Source organism: Temnothorax curvispinosus, unplaced genomic scaffold (genome assembly GCF_003070985.1).
Source record: "Temnothorax curvispinosus isolate PA1 unplaced genomic scaffold, ASM307098v1 QBEX01008959.1, whole genome shotgun sequence".
Classification (NCBI taxonomy): domain Eukaryota; kingdom Metazoa; phylum Arthropoda; class Insecta; order Hymenoptera; family Formicidae; genus Temnothorax; species Temnothorax curvispinosus.
In genome coordinates, this window is record NW_020218739.1 from 97,002 (window position 1) to 119,481 (window position 22,480).

The 22,480-nt window shown below is 40.9% G+C and overlaps 1 protein-coding gene across 1 annotated transcript; it reads left to right on the top strand.

Annotated features, from left to right (window-relative positions):
• Window positions 1–201: 201 nt before the first annotated feature.
• LOC112458492 (uncharacterized protein DDB_G0284459) lies at window positions 202–21,607 on the top strand. The gene is made up of 8 exons (XM_025022160.1): window positions 202–499; window positions 9,270–9,316; window positions 12,125–12,261; window positions 13,351–13,566; window positions 16,283–16,968; window positions 17,097–17,296; window positions 17,378–17,540; window positions 17,930–21,607. Exons 2-8 carry the CDS (start codon window positions 9,277–9,279, stop codon window positions 19,755–19,757), a joined length of 3,270 nt encoding a protein of 1,089 aa, XP_024877928.1. The 5' UTR covers window positions 202–499; window positions 9,270–9,276; the 3' UTR covers window positions 19,758–21,607.
• Window positions 21,608–22,480: the final 873 nt, after the last annotated feature.

Here is a 22,480-nt window from a genome sequence, read left to right on the forward strand (position 1 = left end):
GTGCCGTGCCTGCTCGCCCAGTCTCTCTCATGCCTTTCTCTCCCGGTCTCTGGGTCCTTAAAGTCTCCAGTGGAATTATTACGCCTATGCCCCGGTCGGGCCCCAAAGACGCCAATGCGCCGTTCGACTCCCTCCTTCGGCCTCGTCGTCGGTCGTAGAAAGCTCTCAATCTGACGATGGTGGTCGGAGCGCAACGCTCCTGCTGGTGGCTTTTCCACTTCCATCGCGCAGTCTTCTGGCCGGACCGGACGCCGCGATCTCGCCCCGCACCCGCACGAAAAACCGTCGTCTCGTCTCCGTTGTCAGCGGTCCCACCGAAAAACCGCACGGGTATCTTTCCGGGCGCACGTCACTATCAATTTTCCTCGACGAGGTGTTCGTACCTGTCATTCGTGATCGCACAGTATACTTGTGAATTTGCATTTCAAGTGCCAGTCGATGTGAGGACGGTGGATTTCATGAGGGATTAGCGAAAAACGAGCGGAGCCGAGAGAGACAGGTTTGATCGTCTTTTCATATGTTTGCGTTGTGCGCTGCAAATTACGTTCGCCACTCTCGCCGGAGCTGTGTAACCGAGGAGATCGAACGTATTTTTGAAAAATACGGATTTAAATTTGTCCCGTTTCGGAACAAGTCTCTGGCAACTATTGATCTTCCGAAATTTTGACAACGTTGAATGTTGTTCGTTCGAGAAATCTTTCGATCTTTCGGTGAAACGCACAGTGTATCTGTATGTTTTATTAATTTCGAGATTATATTGGATATCTGTGCGCGTTTTACTCTGCTCGAAAGCAAAGAAAGCGGAGCGCCGCAATATTTCGACAAATTTAATGAAATTTATATTGCCTCATCAATCTTAATCACAGTGTTTATTTAGAATAGAAGGAGCTCTCAGCTCCTACCGCAGTCAAAATATCATTGTTCTCTTGCGACAGTTCATGCACCGTGCGAGACCGTTTCGGTTCAAGATAGCCTAAAGAAAAATTCAGGAATTCGTTATCCCTAAAACGATAAATTCGAAATGCTACATCTTCAATATATTTATTAGTTATATAAACATAGCGATATTGCTACGAAGTACAAATAATACGCGGCTGATGAGTCAGATTCATTCGAGTGAACAGAGAAAAGGATCCATAAAAATGAGGAACGCGAGCATTAAAGCGAGTCGCTTCGAAGACCGCAATAAAGACAGGACTTTCGCTGCTCGTCGCATCCTGTGCGCCTTCCTGCCCCCGCCGTTTTTTGCATCTCGATAGCAATGACAACGAGAGCGAACTGGTTTTATCATTGAATTTTGCCACGTTCGATCACTTTCCACTCGCACGTTTCCGCTCGAGCGAGTGCAGAGTGGCGCGAAATCGAAAGGGCCGCGTGAAATCCCGCCCAAAACAGGCGATAACGCAATCCGATCCCTTTGCGCAATGTTTCCCCATCGTCGAAGTAGTCGAGCGAACATATATCGTTCCAGCGAAGTCACGAATTTCTAATCTGCTCGTCGGGAATCGCGAGTAACGAGAAGAGAGTTCGTTCGGCTTAAAGACGTATATACTCGGTCGCCGCACACGTGTGACGGCATGCGCGCACACACACACACATGCAACGGCACGCACGCATCGAGTACGCACGGTGCACGCTCGCTCCTCGAATCTTATTCCCGATGAAAACTTTCGTCGGTACTTGTGGTAATTTATTCGTTTTACCAGAGCAGGAACTAAATCATACGTTGCCACGAAACCGCGAGGAGAAAAAGTTTTCGTCTGAAAAGGACCCTGAGAAGATAAGCAAACGAGCGAAATAATTAGCTAATTTGCACGACCCCCTCCACCCCCTCTCTTTCTCTTTCTCACATAAATTTTAATACATTAACTATTTCAGTCTTTCACCGACCCGCATGTGAGAACACGATCGAACTGATGAATATAATAGCCTTATCGATTTATAGGGCAAGACATTTCTCGAGCGCCTTCTTTTGATCGAGTCACGATAGCATTCGCTGCGTTCTTATTGTAGGTTTATCTAAATCAAGAGTTCACCTCGTACCTGCACAGCCGACACCACTTCGTCTATTAGGTGGAGTAAGTTTTCCGTAGCCTCGACGGTACCCCAATGGACCGTTCTCTCTCTTTCTCTATCTCTGCCTCTCTTTTACCCGTGCGTAATTTATCGCCTCGCTCCGTCCAACGCGTTCTAACGCGTCCACAACGTTCACTTTCAATCGGCGGATTCCGCGAGGCGATTGTATACACGTTCGAATGTGAATTTAATTTACGCGAGGAGCGCGTGTTAGACACGACACGCCTTGCCAGCTCTTCTTAATGAGATTTGCTCCTTTTCTCAATTCCATCGCAACTGAACTCTAACGCGCTTAAAACACATCGCGGTGCACAATTTCAGCGTTTCTCTCAAAGCGGAAAATTTGAGACGTTAGAAACTATCTCAGTTGATTCTCCAACGTTCGCCACGATTATTCAGTTTGCACAGCTTCTCTCCGTTTCTGTGAGGACCACGAAATATCCATATGTCTTCGTGAACGGGCCTGCAATACCGCAATACGCGCGAGAATTTTCGCCGCGCGCGAGCTTCGTCTCGTTACGTAATTAAAAAAGTTTCATAATCGCGCGCACCGCGACCGGCCCATTTTCTCGGCGCGACGGAGGGCACAGCAACGACAACGACAACAGCAGCAGCAGCCGCAGCAGTAGCATCGACGGCACGTGCTCGCCCGTTTGCGGGATCTTTTTCATAAACAATATTGCACCGCGCCATGGCGTTACGACATAATCCACGTCCGTCGTCGCGGGCAAGCGCGAGCGGCTTTCTCCTGATACGCCGGCGGAAAAATAAGCGAACGACTTCGCCATAATCGAACGGCCGGATAGATTTACGGCCAATCCGTGTGACTCGCGATGATCGAACGAACAAAATTCCTGAAAGTCGGATGGATCAGCGCTGGAAAAGCACGGCAATTGACACGGGAAACATTTGCGACTATGCGCGCAGAAAATGCGCGCGGGAAAAGTGAAGCGGCAATAAAATATCTTCTATTTCATCACCGCAATAATTAGTGAAGTACGCTTCAATTGGGAATAATTGCATGAAAGATAAATAAAATTTTAATCCGACGATGGAGTTAGGCGTCTTAACTGTCTTGGGGTATACGATAACTGTTACTTTATTATCTCGTACCCGCCGGCACGTCTCGCTGTAAATAATCTCTCAGGAGATAATCGCATTCACGAGGAGGAGAATTAATAAATGAGAGGATAGCCCGGGCGAAGGCGTATGCGCTTGGAGGAACCGTGTAAATACCTCCGAGTGGTACACAAATAAGAATAACGGTATGTGCAATAAGTTACCGCTAATCCCTGTCAAACAAAAAAATTATTGTAAAAAGTTGTCGTATTATTTGGACATGGATTTCATGTATCCGAATTTAATAAGTGCTCTTTAAAAAAAATTATTATTATTGAAATTATAATTTAATATTTATTATAATTTACTTACTATAATTTACAAATTATTATAATTAATATAACTATTGATCAATCGTTCTTTTCTATTTTGATTGTATTAATGTCTTTGGAAATAGAATATATACACGCATATTTTGCAGAAAATTGAAAAATAAAACACAAATCACAACACAATCTTAATTGTTTGATAGAAATCGAACTTTTGAACGCTCATAACGTTTTGCCTGAGGATAAAACGAAATTTTGACCATCAGCACTTTCATAGTAAGATAACCAGACTGACGGTCGAATGTGTCAACGAGTAAAAAGTATGTCACATCTCCTGATACGCGTCGATGTTGCGAGAGTCTACTTTCGATAAATACTCATTTATTTGGCAAACATAATTTCATGGCTGGCAAAGATAATTAAATAATTTGTAATTGTTGCTGTAGGAACAACACGTATTTTCCTATTACTATTATCATAAGATCATAACCCTAGATCGTCCCAAATACTTTTACATTTGCTGCAGATGTCGAGTTACGTACGAATAGATCGAAGAAGCCGCAGAGAGCGATAAAGTACATTGTATAACTTATATAATAGAGTTTACAGTGCGGTAGGAAGTGTCGTATCGTAAAATATCTCTTATATGGACCTGCATCGGACCCTCATTGTACTCTCCTCTGAGCTCTGTAACGAACAATCGTTCGCACGGAATAGGAAGAGCAGAAAGACGGATGGCGGCGCGCCGGCTTCACGACACATTAATCGCGCTAATTATACACGGAGCGCAAGTCTCTTCTTAAGGGAGAAATTCGTAGGAGACGGATTCGTCCAATTTTTCACTCTCCGCCCGCTCTTAAATAATAACTTTCGAATAGTTTCGCCGGCTATCAAAATAACATCTGTCGCGCGTTTATTCACACGTTATTCGCGCTTACGTAAAAGCCTCGTAATGAACCGCGTACAGGATTATTAATTACATTGATATTAATAGTTAATCCGCGTGGAATTGTTATACATCGAGAACCTATCAGAAGGCGAGAACCTAACTTTTTACATCGTCAATTTTGGTAACTTGCAAGATGTTCTTTGGCAGCCACTGTCCGATATATTTAGGTACCTAAATAAGAATAGGTCTTACACAATAAATCGGTGAAACGACGCAGTTGATGCTTTACGGTCGAATAAATTTTATTCTCAGCCGAGAGTGAAATCATTTATTCCGAAGCCGGTTCTCTCGTCTCGAGGAACGGCAAGAACGACCGAAACACTTTCTGATCAGCTTGATCGAACGAATTCTGAGTGTTGCTCAATGACAGTTTCTAATCAAAGCTGAAGTATGAGTTGAATTTCGATCAGCTCGTCGAAAATCAAAGACACATTTTGAGTACAATTCCAAAATTGGAGTCGCGGCGAATCGATATAGGAATAACGGCAATTATTTATTATCGCTTTGTTGCGCAAGAACGATTGATCTACGATAAACGATTTCGACCACTTCAATTCCGTGGTCATTGGAGCGTACGCAGGTGTTAGAAGCTAATTTCCGAATACTATCGTGACCGTAAGCTATTTATGTATCACAAATCTATTCATTAAATTTTATTTCGCCTTCAGGAAGAAGTTAGACGTATTTCTTTTACATGTAAATTATTAATAACACATAAAATTAACGAAACATACTCTCGCAGAAACCACACATAAATGGATTATGGAAGAATTTCTAAATTCTAATAGGAGAAATCGTTCTAGTGTCAGAACGGAAGCTCGGAACGTGGAAACGCGATATATTGGCGAGATATGATAAAAATTGTAATGTTTTAAATAAATCTAACACCTTTTTAAAAGCCGGCAAAATTAAGAAAAATTTTGCCGAGATAGGTAACGTTTCATGGTTTTGTTTAAAAGAAAAAAAAGAAAAAATATGTTTTTAACAAAATGTTTTTATAAATTAATTATAATCTTTCTGTCTTAATATATATTTATTTGATGTTATCCCATTTATTTCTGACAATAACATTTAAAATTCTTTATAATCTGCTTAATTGTCTCTCCAATATTCCAGACTTTAAATCATTTTTGTATATTCAGACGCGTTTCTCTATATTTGAATATGAAATAACGTGTAAATATATATTCACAACAAAAAACCTCAATATCGGCTCGATGCGTGTTTACTTCACTCTGGGCACAACTGCACAGAATTTCGTTTTATTTGTAGCGCTCAAAAATTCCCGATGCGGCCCTGGCGTTCGTCCAAGCAAGTTCAACGTTTCATACTCCGCAACCAGATAGTAATCTAATTTACGAAAGATATTTCTTTTTTACGCGCACGCACGACCAGCAGCTCTCGTTACGATTATTAACATTTGTTCTCTGCATATGTTTGCCTTGCACAATCGCACACTTTCTACGTACAAGGCAAACAATGCTTGCAACTAATACAACAAACACTCTTCTTCAGCTATGAAGCACGATTGAAATAGCGAGAAGCGTAATGTTCGTGACTGATCCATTGATCTGACGGATTACGACGGATTATATCCATTTTAAGCAAATCTACTTTATAGAGATATGATCGTACTAAAATACGCGAGGCGTATCTGATCTGATCTGTCTGTATTCATTGCTCTGGAAAAACAGGCAAAATACGCTACAAAAATATCTGTATTTATAGATATTTTTGAAACTTGTAATTTTAACTTTTTACAAAATATATGAGTCGTTTAGTTTTTCACAAGAAATTTTGCAGAGCAAACAAAATTGTATCCATAAAATATATTCTTATCTCAATATCTCTTGATATTTATGTTCTCTCTCTCTCTCTCTCTCTCTCTCTCTCTCTCTCTCTCTCTCTCTTTGTCTCTCTCTGTAAATGTCAATCGCTGTAAATATCGCCTTTGAAGGACATTGAGACAAATTACTATTATCAAGTCAAGAACTTAATTATGCAATCCTTTAAAGTATAACTAATATTTTTTAAGATTGTGCATTTATAACAGGCATAATACACACAATCTCATATTATTTCCGTTAAAATAATCTTAATAATACTCATTAACAAGAGATAGAACAGTATCTAGAAAGATAAAACAAATTTCCTTATCGGAATTCCGCATTATGTAATCGCACTTTTTAAATTAACTCTTTCGCTGAATTTCGTTGCAGTCGACATCAATTTTTCTCGATCGACGATTAATTCAATAATACAGCTCGAAGCGAGCACTCGAATAGCACGCATGAGGAAATGAAAGCCTGTGCTGTTTCGGCATACTACACTTTTGAAGGCTATCGACTTTTGCAACCGCACCTTAGCGCAATGCTTAGCATTCCAAAAACTTTGTTTATTATAGCCGGAAAAATGCATAGAAGTTTATAAATTATTATCAAAAATTAATTCAAAAGTAAAAATATTTAAGATATTGTTCTTTACTCTCGATTTAAAAAATGATATAAATTCTTTATAACTGTTTTGTTTTTTAATTAATATATTGTCTGAAAACTTTTTCATTATTCAAGAAGTTTCAGAAAAGAATTCTTAAATAATTCAAGCAAGATTGAGAATCTTTAAAGTGCGCGTATTTTTGCGCACTCGCCAGTCCGATTTAAGAAGGCGAATCAATTGAGCAACTGGTGGTACCAGCCATCACTTCCGGTGACCTTTAGTGGGCGTGGGTGACCGTTACTCGCATGTCGTAACGTAAAGTAGTTTACCGTAAGGTAACGTTACTAGTAACATATTTCGCGTGCATCTCGATAGGGAAGATTCTTTCGGAAAATGTTCGATAGGTGATAGAAACCGAAACATATACAAATTATATTTAGATCGCATCTTTCATTTCTTGTAATGCATAATTAAGAAATTGGAGCCTTCTGGCAACATATGATAATCCTCCGTCACGCACCAAAGGGTGTTATGTTCACACAATATGTAAAAAATATTACATATATAATACCTACAAATATGCCATAGAAAGTAGATAAATACAAGAAACGCTGATAAAAAAATACCCAGCAAGTTACATAACAACGTGATTACAAAACGCAGCAGGTATTATATTTAGCTGAATAAAACTTGGCCGTGTCGAATAAAAATTCACAAATTTTATTACGATTCGGGGCTAATTGGTGCAGCTTCCGGATGAAACTGATCTATAATCAGGAGAGGATTTCCCATGCCTGCCTGAGAAACGCGAAGAACTCGTTCTTCGCGTTGTGACACAAACAAAAGGAACAATTACGAAAACTTGTGTAACTGAATAATGTAGTCGTGTACGGCTGCAGCGTGAGGGAGGTATCCTCTCTCTTTCTTTCCTACTTTTACAGAAACGATAAGAATCTGTTTGGGAACTGGAGCGCGATAGTGCGCTTAATTAATGCGAGCACATTTCTGTGCGGAAAACTGAGAAGAACATAAGAATCGCGTGTATTTACGTTCGAAAATCACGTGTAGTCTCTCCGCTTAATTAAAGGCGATAAGCCAGAATTGAATTCGCATCCTGTTGCGCATCTCAGATCATTGTAATTGACATTAATTTGCATTAATCAAAGACTGGACACATAGCAATTTTATAATATTATATTCGTCAATGAACCTAGTCTCAAACTGATTAGATCCGATGACTCAAGCCTCGTTAATGGCTGACCGTACAAGTGTATGACCAGCACAGAGTACATTCGTGGCATGTAACTATATCAAGTCCACGATTGGTAATCTAATTTGGTACTGGAAGGCTGCAAGGTTACTTTCACCAGTACAGGCGAGAGGGGAAAAAAAAGAAATAAAATCTCAAGAGCCACGATGCCATTATGGAATGTGAATTATCGACGGTGATCGAAAAATCAAGGCCATTCGTTACATCTACGAAGTAGCAATTTGCGGCAAATTTAGCTCAATTTCAATAAACCTCGCAAGTAAAAGTCGTGATATACAAGATACTACATGTGATATACAAGAACTAAGTACGATGCGTATACAACTTCATTAAAAATTCTAAGGCGATTTCAACCTCCAGAGTAAGAGATGGCAGACCCGTTATTACAAGAACGCATCAACCATCGCTCGCGTGATGATCTAACGTAAGTTATTGAACGGCAGCGGATTACCGCATCGTGAATCTTCTTCGAGAGATTCCATCACAAGTGCTCTCTAAGTAGACCAGTGCGCTCCAGGAGCATCGATAGACTCCAATAATTAGACATTCGCAATCACTACTGTAAAGTCACACTCGATTACGTGATCGCGCATTTATATAACACCCGCATTATCCTTGCATTATATGGTTAGCAGTGGTGACAGCACAGAGAAAGTTCCTATCCGTTCCCATATACTCGAGCACAGTCTACGCGCGGTGCTAAGGCATACTACTTTGATTATGCTCACCGATGTACAGTGCCGTGCGATTGTCATTCAACACCCTGCGGAATTCAACTAAAATTTCGCAAGTAGAAACCTCGTCGTCCTCTAAAATATCTTGCGCAAAAAACTGACAACAGAAACATTTCCAAAAACGCCTCATATAAAATCGAGGACAATATAAATTAATAATTATCTATGGTTATATTTTAGAATTAGATATAATCCTATATACACGCACATCGTAATTTCAATAAAATTATTTGTAAATTATACATTGAGATTTTAGTAAAATGATAAATTAAAATAATTCTCTTTTCAAATTTTGTCAAAGGCTTTAATCTCTGAAATTAAATTGCAGCGCAGGTCAATTAACTAATTAAATAATAATAACTGTTCTGTTACTAATGTAATTAATGTAACTAATGTAATCAATTTATTTGTTACAGTGCCAATATGCGGGAGAAACGATGGCTGCTGCTGCTCGCTCTGTACGGTAAGCACAATTTCTGTAGAATCTGATGATTCTTCTTTTCACGACGAATCATGATTCCCCGGATACTAAACGGAGCTTGTCAGCGGGACTTTTACTCGATTTCTACTATTTCTTGAAATCCTGTTTACCGTTCCGCAGAAGAAAGAATCTTTCCCCTTGTCCATCTCGCGATCCACCGTGATGTCGCGTCCTTAGTATTTTTGGACTTTCCACGGCCGCGGAGGAATGCCGAAGAGACAGTGGACGACCTTCTACACCCGGGAATTTTACATAGCGCACGTAAATCGAATCCCAACGCGACTTCTCGTGCAATACAAAATAACGGCTACCTTCCATGACAAATAAACGGAATTTAACGGTACAATAAGTTAAATGCTGAGATTAGCACAGATCAAATTTGATAGCTACTTAAAATATTTTGTGTCTAAAAGAAAAAATAATTAATTTAAAAATTATAAAATATAAATTTTTCTCTCACATTTTGCTCGCAATCTCATAAATGTTAATTAAAAATTCATGAAGAACATTTCAAGGATCATTAAATATGTACTAAGGCAAAATGGATATTTTGATCGGATTATCAACCGAGAGACGACAGAGATTAATCTTTAAAAATTACATCAAGCCATTTGGTATTCGTATTGCGATTCGTGGCTACGTGCGATTCACAAAAATGCTTTACAGAAAAGTTCCACGAAGAAAGAGGAACCCGTCGTGAATGCCAAGAGGTTTCCTTTGTCTTGTCGCGAAGCATGAAGCGTATAATCTTAAGAGTCCGAAAATTCGGGATAAGATACTCGGCAAACACGGGCATTAACGTCATTCGACTTAGCGGCGACAAAGAAAAGCTCAGAAGATCCGATAAAGACGGGAATTCCGTGGAAGCTGACTCGCCAGGAAAGACTACGTCGCGGCTGTTTGCAAACGCATACTGCGAATTCAAGTTGCTATCGACCTGTTCCCCGCCCGTAATACTCATTGGAGCGGTTTACATCAGTCACGTGACGCTGTGTGTTAGCATTTAGAATGCTTTCTGACATTTTCGCCGGTTGGGCAACATTCTATCCGTCCGAGATCTTTAAAACCCCACTTAAAAATCACGAAATAATTTAGAACACCATTCTTACGGCATCGTAAACTTTTACGATAATTAGCGACGCTATATTAATCTCATGACGATAAACGCAATTTTCACATCTTAAGCGTCATTACGCATCAGCGTAGATACCGCACGTAAAGAGTGCACGTAAATGCGTTTCGTGTCGCATCATAATTTCTTAATGAAGATCATCGCCAAGGCGAGAGAAGACTCCGTCACGCCCTTCGAGGAAAGAAAATGTCAGATCATTCCCATTCGATCGAGACCACGCGTCGGACAATTGAATGAAGCAATTTGTTTACACACCGACATAGAAAACGACGACGATTTCGTCACGAAAAACGTTTTATCGTATAACGTTTTACAAGGAGGGAGCACGCCCACGTTAACATTTCCCACAAACGGAATGCGAGCGCGTTCCCATAATTCATTTTTATGCAACGCGCCGACCCGTACGGCGCGGCGCGGCTCTTTATCGATCGCAGCCTGGAAAAGTATGATCCCGTTATACGATTGCCGGGCCTATCATACACATTTTCAACATCACTTTCGAGGACATCCACTTTCCGGTCCACGAGCCGCGTTCACGTCGTCGTCGCGCAACCCTAATCGATTCAACGAAGGCGCGAACATGTTTTTCCGTATGTACGTGCACCATGCGCGAGAATCGTGTCGAAAATAACGGGAGCGGGAGACACGGTCGTAAAAACAACGACTGTAAGTCCTATAAAAATTATTGGTCGGTTACTTGGCTGCCAACTGTTTTCTGCATTCTAAGTTTTACTGATTATTCAAGTAAATGTTAACGGTGGAATTTATATTAAGTCTCTTTCTTCAAGAGACTGAAGCCAATACATTCGTGGCGTGGGAATTATCGATATCGTCTATAAAGATATACATCGGGAGATAAATGTCATAGAAAGCGAAAAACAATTTCTGCCTTGATTTACGCTTCGCGGACTGTCCACACTTTGCGTCTTAATTCCTCAGCTGCTAGTTCTCAAAATAGCCTTGAACTACTTCAAAACAGTCGCAAATGTGATTCAGTAGCAAGGCTTTACGGAGCCATTAATATAGGCTGGAGAGAACACTTTGCTTCTCTTGAGATTTTTAGAGATAGAGATGTAAGTTTGATATACCGAGATAAAAATTAAGAGAATTTGATTAAAGCAATCATCAAAGAAATCATGAGAACAAAAATAAATAAAAGAGACAAATATAGAAACCTATGGTGTAAAAACGGAATATTCATGATTAATTGAAGATTGATGCTGTGTATTACAAGCTTACCGCATATGTGGCTCATGTATTATAGATCGTAAATCAACAAAACGTGGAAAGGAAACGATCAATAGACAGCCTTGATCCGTTTAAGAACAATTACCCAACCGAATGCGCTCGCTCGGCGAGAGAAAATTGCAACACTTATGTTGGGTTCTCACCACACTGCTCGTCTAAGTTTTGCAACGCCGACGCTTCTTCGCGATTTACGTAATTCGCGATGCGTGATGGCCTTTTTCCTTAATGTATCAGACGACTCATCGGGGCCATCGATACTCCTCAGGCGAGCAAACCGAACTATATTTACCTCGAACGTGCGTGATTAGTCGCGCAACTGTGCACTGTGGAAAGAAAGTCATGACATCGATCCACGTTTTCCGATGATTTTTACGTTCTCATTAACAAGATCGCTCTTTTATGCGTTTTAGGAATATTATTGGCCCACGCCGTCTCCGCAGCACTCAAGACCAGGCCAAAATTTAAAATTGCGACAACTTCCACGTCAACGACGACCACCACGACCGAGGAGCCTCACGTGGAAGAAAATGATCAAGTAAATTCGGAGGTATACGAAGAAAACAATCATATTTAGAATAGATCGCAAAATAGTACGATTAATTAAATGTTATCTAATAGCTTTTAAACCAATAATTGTATAAATCCTGATATTGTGTTTTCAAATTTAAGACGATTACGATCAATTTTGCATTATTTCGAACCGACATACGGTCCTAAATCAATAATTATTATAATCAAAATAATTTTAGTAATTTCAATCTTTGATATTATAGACAGGAGTAAAAAATATGTTTCATGTACTTCCTGCACGTTTCAATGAAAACGATTAAACCAAAATTATACCGATATCATCCTTGTTCCAAATCGTGCGATCGTGTTGTTCAGGTGGCACGACGTAGGCGAAACACGATCTATCGTCGATCGTTGCAAAACCGATGCCACAGTCACGACGATCGTGTACTAAACGAGTTCTCATTTCGCCAGTGCTTCTTCGCGAATAAAAGAGGTCTTGCAAATGCAACACGACATAAATTAGCCGGTAATACATCTTGGAAGCAAGCTAGAGCGCATTGACCACCGTGATAATACGATGAACATCGCGTGTCGTGTTCCAAATCACGAAAACAGCGCTGCGTAAACTCCTATACCATGTAAATCCGGTTTAACAGCGCGTCTCAACTGTATTTGCATCTGCGTAGGCGCCGTAGCACTTTGATTAATGTACGCCGGCGTCAAATCAATTAACGTTCACGTAAACTCACGCACGACAGGCCTGTTCACCTTCGCGCACAAACGAGCGAATGTGACATCATCAGATCAAGCTCGAGTGCTCATCCCTAATCATTATAGCACGACGTAGCGGCCTCTTCAAGCGTGAAATAACTTTTCTACAAGATATCGGTCTATCAGACCGCGCTCTTTTCCGTTCACGAATACACGGAAACTGTCATTACGGTAAAATCGGTATCGAATCAAGGGGCCGTGTTTTCCGCAGGAAATGAAAGCCATTTTATCCGACATAGTCATCACGTTTGTGATAAAGTAATCTTAAAATTTTCAAATCCTTTGTTTTGGATGCTATTAGCTTCGTCATTTCGCGAAAAAGGAAGAGATTGTAATTCACTTTGCTTTTCAGACGACAACAGTCGCGACCGAAACCAACGGAACAACTGGGCACACTTTGACGGGAATCCCACAGATCGATTACATATGGGATCCGAATCTGCCGCGCGAGTTAAACGGCTATAATCTCAGTGATTATCCATTCTATAATAGTATACCCGAGGATATCGATTTCAAATGCGACGGCCTGCACGACGGATTCTACGCCAGCGTGCCGCACAAGTGCCAGGTAATTAAAATTTAATTACACTTACATTATAGAAATACTATCTAATCGAGAAAATAAGTGGTATCTTTGGAAAGGAAGAAAAAAGTAACGCGAATTTCTACGCCGAACGATGGCCGTTATATCGAGCGATTGAAATCTATTTATTAAAACATTGATGCTGCTGCGTTTGCAATTTGAACAGGCGATAAACTAGAATTATCTTTTCAATAAAAAAGACCGATTCTAACGCGGTAAGAAGAAAATCAAGAGAGTTGTCGCCTGAATGAATTTTAAAGAAAGATCTTTCTCAATACAGCGATGTTTATTACTGCCGTAATAAACAGGTGTCAATGATCCGAGAGCGTTGCCTTCTAATTTCTAATGTTGGCGGAAGATAGTGATCATTATTCGACTCCGGCGATCGGTCGACGGTCGAAGACCTGATTGATAAGTTGACATCTGCGCAGGCAACCACGAATGAAAGCGAGTTCTCGGGCAAGACACGAATGCAAAAAAAATGCGTATCGATTGAGCACACTTTTACCAATCATCGCATCGCTGAGAGCGATCGTTTCACCGCGCGCAAATCCCGGGTTTGACCACATAAAAACGAACGATTGAGAAATCATCGTTGCAGATTCATTCGCGTCGTTTGAATGAAACAAAATTACACAGTCCTGATGTAATTACTATAAGTGGTAAGCAGTAATTATTGCGATTGGGTGTGTGTACCAAGGACAAAGCGTGATATTTATTATACAAAATCGAAAGGTCGTGGGCGCTGCAATTTAAATCATCGCGATGCCAATTTCTGATACGTTCGCGCTTATATGACAAAAATACTCGGCAAAGATAGACCTTGATGATAGTCATGTAATTGGCAATTGCATGATTAATCAAAATTTTGCGATAAACATAACATCATGTACATAAATCTGCCAAATGATATCATCGCGATGGATATAGATTGTATGTTGATGGAATAATCGAAGTTGAAGTGTTCTCAAGGAACGTCAAACAATTGATTGGTCATCGTGAATCTTTCACTATCGTCAATTGCAAAAGCAGCAAGGTAAAAAAAATCGATATCGAAAGTGAAAAACCTTTTACCGGCCGCAATAACAAGGTCACTGTGGAAAGAAGCTGAGGAAGAGGACTTTCGTGGTCCGCTACGCTTCCCGTCCCTGACCGTTCCGCGATTCACGTGCACTCCTAGAATTGTGAAAGCGATTGCAAAGTAGCCTCTTTCCGACCGGACTCGGCTCGTTTTCTTATCGATCATTTTCGCGAGACTGTAGAGAACGAATGGAGCATTGTCATGCAAATGTTAACGAGCAGAGTTCGTCGGCCGGGACGTGCTCTACGCGGCGCGTCGTAGAAAAAAAAGAAGGATGTCGAGAAGACCGGTCATCCTGTGAGCTTTGCGAAAGATTTGTCGCGGAAGAGAAATTAGGAAATAAACAATTAATTCGCCACTGGGGTTTCCTGCCAGGAAATCACTTGCGATCGCTTGGATTATTTTCTAATCTTTCCAGCTTCGCGGGCAAAATTTACAATTGTAATGATCCTGCTGATTAATGCGCGCACTTCCGAACGTGATCGATGTAGCGCCGTAACGTTTATGAGGACGATAACATTCTTAACTCGCGATACTAAGGAGATCTAAAAGATTGTATGAAAACGCTCGTCGGAGCGTTCTGAAAGATGCGTTCTGAATAATTCTACCACTAGTTGTCATGCAAATAACCGCGATTTATTCTCCGGCATTCGGCATAGAGGAAATCTCGACCAACCGAACATTTTGCCGACTTTCCACCGTAAATTATTCACAGACCCTACAGTAGTCTTATATGTGATTCATTAAAAGAAATTCCGATAATTTTGTTGACTAATTGATTAAATCAGTTCAATATTTCATTGTAAAAAACTAGGAAATCAATTGTGAGGAACAAGAATAAATTTTTAGTAAAGTTGCAACGATTGTAACTGTACTGAAATTATCCTGCGCTGCATATGCGTGTGAGGCTCGTTAGACGCACGATTAGACATTCGATGATCGTCTGACATTTACATGTTACGAGTTGAGTAAGATTCATGATCTATTATTGGCAGGGATCGGAGCTTCTCTACTTTTTACGATCTAGGATCTCGGTGAAACGGTGCCGGACATTTATCGAAAGGATGTGCTCTGAATGATTCTAGATAATTCCCCTAGATAATTCTACGGCGTTTGCACGTTCCAGATAATACCACGGGGCCCTCACACAGACGCGAGTCTTTTTCATTCGTGACCGTACCGTAGAATGCACATTTATGCGACTCCGTGCAATTATTCGCACTCGCACACACCCGGCCGCCGTGTGAAAGTGGTGGCGTGCGGCAAGATCGCCCGCGTTCGTTTGCGGTGAAAAGTGTGCTGAAATCGTCATGTCGCTGACGTTTCGTTACCTCGTGAGGACAGCCGACGTAACGAATCGCGAGCGAGATTCGCGCGGCAGGCGATCAAAATGAAAACGATCGAGGGCGCCTTCAAAAATCTCGAAAGTCTGACGCGCGGCGCCGATTTGCCGCCCACTTTCACCCATCGATCGCAATTCGGTTTCGTAAACGCCCAACGTCGAAATCCATTCCGTATTCTTAATGGTCATCGTTATCGCAATTAACGGCGCGCAATTCTTATCGATACGGCAGACATGTCCGGCGGTAATTCTAACGTCGCACGCGTGTTCTCCTCAAGGTCTACCATCACTGTCTCTTCGGCACTCGCTACGACTTCCTGTGCGCCAATTTCACGGCGTTCGATCAGAAGACCTTCATCTGCCACTTCGTCTCCGAGGTCGACTGCGCCAATTCCAAAAAGTATTGGCACAGGAACGATGCCCTTTACCAAGCTGCTACAACTACGACGACTACGACGACTACCACGACTACCGTGGCGCCGGTTACCGCGCCGACCAGTCGAGCGGCTGCACGCGATCGGATTCCACCCAGAAGGAGACCTCCAGCGAGAAGAAGACCCTACGATTACTATGAGGAAGATTATTATGACGACGAGTACGGTCGCCCACGTGACTTTGTCGGCCGAGACGATTACGAGTACGATGATCGGAAGTACAGACGGGATCGGGATCGTGAGTTCAGGGATCGGGACCGCGATCGTGACTTCCGGGACAGGGATTCGTCGGCGCGCGGTAGAGACGATAGGGATCGAGACGCCGGTAGGGACAGATACTCAGGAAGGGGAACTAGAAGAGACCCACCCAGGACGAGGGATCCGCTGGAGGACGATTCGAGACCTCGGGGAAGGAACCCGGATCAAGGTATCAGATCTACGTCGAGAGAGGTGGACGATTCAGATGTGTACGATAGACGCCCGGAGTCGAGAAACAGGGATACCGATGAACGAAGATATTCCGATAAGAGGTGAGAACACGTTGATCCTATCAAAAACCACTTCGACATATCTTATATACGCAACCACACTTTTAGATCTTGCATTGTTTGAACGGTATACACTTACGAAACCTGATATTACATTCTGTTCGCGTCAGATATAGAGATGATTACGACGATAAGGAACCTGCAGCACCTTCGGCGAGCGCGTCGTCTAACACGGAAGGCCTGGTGAAGCCGGCTGCACCAACCAGCTCGGTTTATTCGAGGCCAAGAGCGCCACCGAAGATTCGGCGACCGGTACCACTTTCGGAGCAAGATAAATACGCGTACAAAACCACCCCCGCGCAGCCAATAGGTAGAATTTACCTGAAAAAATTTTCGACATTGGAGAATTTAGTAAAGCACTTAATAAAAAATAATTAAAATATGATTAAAGAGGAGCCACGACGGAGACCGGCAGATTTGGAGGATGATTATTACGAAGACGAGTTAGAAGATGTCAGACCAAGCAGGAGGCCGCTCAGAAGAAGACCCTCGTACAGGGACAGAGACAGGGAAAGAGATTTCTATGAAACTCGGGACCGGGATCGTCCCCTCAGGTAAGGTAACGTACACAACACCGATAAAGTTATACTCAACGAACTAAACTACTAAACAAAATCATATTCATAAACGAAATTTATTAAAAAAAAAAGTAATTGTCATTGTGATTGAAGCAAAATCATGAATCACTAATTATATCTTAAATTCATTCTAATAATAACATTAAAAAATATATCGTTAACATACAATTATTGACATAACATATCTTAATATATTTTATCATAAAAATTTTCACATAAAATTCTAAAATTCGTTTGTAACGAATATAAAAACAAGGGTGTTGTGCGAATCAAGCTACAAAAGTTTAATGCAATCATTGAACTTCACACTAATCACTGACAATAATTAATATTACAATTAATGATAATAACAATTAATGTTTTAGAACTCGTTATCATACATCGCCAGAAGAAGTAAGACCCAGGACGCATCAGGATCGCTCGAGGGATCGTTACCACGATCGAGACAGGGACCGAAATAGGGATCGGGCTCTCGATCGTGGAAAAGATCGCGGTTCCGAGAGATCCTCGGATCGCGATTCGCGAGGAAGATCGCAAGATTCCGACAGACAAGAGCGACCGTACTCGCCTCGGCTTCTCGATCGCGAGCAAGACAGCGAACGATCGCGATCCTCTTCGAGATCGAAGGATCTATCGGACACCACTGAAGTATCCAGAAGACCCAATTCGTACGATCGAACAACCGAGAAAACCACGACTACCACTACCACAACAACTACGACGACTTGTTTACCAGAACAACTTATTCGTAAACCTGAGGAGGACTCTAAAGAGACGGTGACCGATCGAACGGAAAAGCTATCTTATCCGGAACGACCAGCCAGACCTATTCAGACTCAAAGTGGCCGTGTGGTGGACGATACTCAGGTGGGCGATATTCAGGATTATCACAGAAACTTGCCCGAGAAATCTCTGAGAACGTCTCAGCAGGTAGATTACCAAGATAGAGACCTGGAAAGTAGAAACGAGCAGAATCAACATCAGGTCGCGTACCCGGATGAGTACTCTTCCGAGTATTACGACGAGCCACTAGAGGAACCACCGTCTCCTCCTCCACCTCGAACCACCGTTCGAATCGTGAAGAGGCCTTTCCTACCGTCTCGAGGCGGTAATCCCAATCCGCGGGGATTATCACCGGTCGGCTCTAAAGCATCGCAATCGCCCAGAAGAGACGAAGAAACAACAACTGACCACCGAAGCACTTTAAGCGAAAACGAATACAGAGGTTACTACGTACAAGAGGAACAAGGTGACGGTAAAAGCGTTAATCATCAGGAGCCATCTCTGAGAACGGATGATAAGCAAACTTATGATGCTTACAAAATCGTTCAGAGCGATCTTCAGAAGAAACAACGGCAAGACGAGTACGATAGCGCGATATCCAGACCAGCTACGCTACGAAAACCGATAGAGAAGAACAACGAGGAGGAAGTCTCGAGAGGCCCGGAAGATCTGTCGAACTCCTCCAGAGGATACTCCACTCAGAATCAATCGTACGATTTGCGCAACCATCAAAACGAGAATCTAGCGCCTAAATGGATAGAGAATTACTCGAGCGAGAAGCACGCGAATGTCGGCAATGTGCCGACATCCTCGGGTTCCCCGATCCGCAGCAAGGTGAGACTTCCCTCCGCCGAAACCACGCCGAACATCTACAGCTCGACGTACAGGAACGAAGACATTCAGGATGTACCGTCCGGACCGGGCAGCTACAGAGCGAAGCAAAGGATCAACGAAGTAACGCATCGCCTTCAGGATATCTCCGAGAGCGAATACGACGTTACCCTAAATGACGCCCTGACGCCGACCTTGCTTCAGGAAGCCAATTTGCCGAGCGGATTCGTCCTGCCTCTTCACAGACAGTTGGGTAGAGATACCGTGCTACAGCCTTCCGAGAACAACTACAAGCTCACCAGGCCGATTAATCAGCAGCAGCAACAGCAGCAACAGCAACAGCAACAGCAACAGCAACAACAACAACAACAACAACAACAGCTGCTGCAGCAGCAGCAGCAGCATCAGCATCAACAACATCAACATCAAAAATCGTTCGTTCCGAGTCCTCAGTTCCTGCCAACGAGCACTAACAATAACGATCGGAGCCGAACGGTGTATTATAGGACGCCGGAGGCAATACAGGTCAGCGGAGCGCAATACAGACAGAGACCATGGCAAGATTACACGGCGTACTAACGAGATATACATCGTGATATACCAATTACGAGTGTTACGAGGAAGCGTTTGAAGTTTCACGAGGCGCACATCTTGCCTCACGAGCGCTAAACGACTAATTTATACTGCCACCGATCGATTTAGGAAAGGCACTTTCATGGAAGAGAAACGCTGAGTTCTTTTATGAAACTGGCTTTCCGCGAACGGACCCATCGCGTTCGACCCTTAGCCCTGTTGCAATCAGATGATCAGTGTCTTTCATTCCAAAGAACGCGCGACGCACCCGTCGCGCCGCTCTGAGGGTAGAAAATAATCTGCGGACGATTCAGTTATAGGTATTAATAGCTCGCGTGATTTCGGGTCGATATAAATTATTGGAAATTAAAAAGATTGGAAAAGGGACGAGATTATTGTCAATCGCGAAGTGGCGCTACGCCATATAATAATTCAACACACACAGAGAACAATGAGATATTAATCATCATGATACTTATCGATACTCATTATTATTCACGCGTATTGCGATGAAAAGCAAAGGCAGGATTAATGTTCAACGATAACACCGATCATAGATAATTCGTTCTGAGATCTTCGCTAGAAAAATTCTTGAATGACTACTAGGTCCATTTAAAATGATGTATAGCACTACACAGACGTTGCAGCATATGTCATGTAATAAACTCGTTTCCTCTGAATTAGCAACGTGATACAATAACAGAACTTAAAACGTGATACATTCTAATAACAATTTAATTTGCGATATTAATACATGTTATTCATATTAATCGAAATCGTCACGGAGGTTTCAGAAGTGCTGAAAAGATATCACCATTTTTCTTAATTATATACAAACTTGTAAATAATCGTGTAATTCTATATCTTATGCACATACGTTCGAGTTAAATTGCGATTCAAAATATGTGGTCCTCTATGAAGAAAAAAAAAAACTATATATAAGTTCTATCGTCGAATTCGATAGCTATTACTAGCGGATAAGTCTTCCTGAGCGTATATCTTGTCTTAAAGCTATGTCGATATTTACGTATGATATAAAAGAGTGAGGAAATATACTTACTTGTTATTCATTGCCCCTCTTTACACTTTGATGGCTGTAATATACAAATATACCAGTAACATAACAGTAATTCTAAAACGTTCATTTGCAGAATTTTTGAAGACCTTTATTTTTATTTGTACTTTATAGTACAAAATGACACGAATTACACAACGAAATATCTGCCATTATGAGAAATTCATAAACATTACAAGATCGAAAAATAATCGTAAAGACAACCAAATAACTTCGTACTAAAGTATAAAGCGACAATTTTTTTCAAATAACCTTAAATAATGCTGCTACTTACACTGCCTGTTAATGTGCAAAATGTATAGGGTGTTTTTGAAAAAATTGTAATTTACTTGTTATTAAAATAATTATTGCAAATTCAGTTTAAATTAATTTTATTAAATTTAAATTAATTGCAAAAGTAAATTTTTTTTAAAATTTATTATTAATATCTTAAAAAGCCTGTAACTCGAATAACAGCTTTTTCGAATATACGTCGATGCCAACTTTTTTATTTTTGAATATCAAAGAAATAAACAATTTGGTCAAACTTTTCAGAAACATCCTATATAAAAAACTAGAAATGTATCGAACATTGGTATCTGTAATATTATGTAATATTTACATTCAAAATACTTCATAATTAGATCATTCATTGTGCCGAGAAAATGTAATCGATCAACCATAAAAAGATTCAGTCATATACATAAAATACATCACAGAAACATGATTGAAAACTTAACGGAGCCACGCATACACAAATTGCAATCGTTGTAAATATCTATAGTTTTCCGATAGAAAAAAAGAAAACATTCGAACACATTCCTAGCGAGACATGTTCAATATCCAATAAATATCTGCTGCGACTTTTGTATAAACGTGGCTGCAATAGTAACAGGATATTCAGTCAAATCATTTAAATGCACTGGCATAATAACAAATAAGCAGACAGTACTAGCCATACTTTGGATCAATAATGAACGTGAGTTGTCGCTGTATTAAAACTAATGCAATAGTAATTCGCCAGTACCACTCGCCACTTTTTAGATTTGTACTCGCGAACTATAAAAATATCAAATCTAGACGGCGATCAAAGTCATTACTATACACTGAATAGTTGCTACGATCTTTTCGGGTTCTAATGCATAGATTCTGTACAAAAATGATAGAGTACAAGAATAGGATACGTTATATAATATGTATAATTCTCGAAAGCTTACTTTATTAATCTTTTACGAGCCAAAGCCCGCGTTCGTCATAAATGATATATAGATAATACATCTTCCAATCACAATTAGGTTAAATTATAGGAAGAATTTGTTGCTGGCAAGAGTATGCAGTGCCCAAATGGCGAAGAGATTATTTACAGATTTTATTATGTTACAGAAACATCGAAGAGATTAAAAAGCATAATATCTTTTTGGTATGCACCCGCTTCCAAATTTCTTGCAATTTAAATAAGTACTAATTTGGATTCATAAAAATGATTCGATTTATTTGGCATTTGTCATAAGTGAAAACAATAATCACGAAGAAGAAATCCCGAATGAGAAATTAATTTAAATATCTATAATTGAGAAAGATTAATAGAAAAAATTATGCTGCCTGTAAATCGCAAAAGATATTTATAATTATTAAATACTTGAATTTAAGTATTTAATAACTTTGATAAATATTT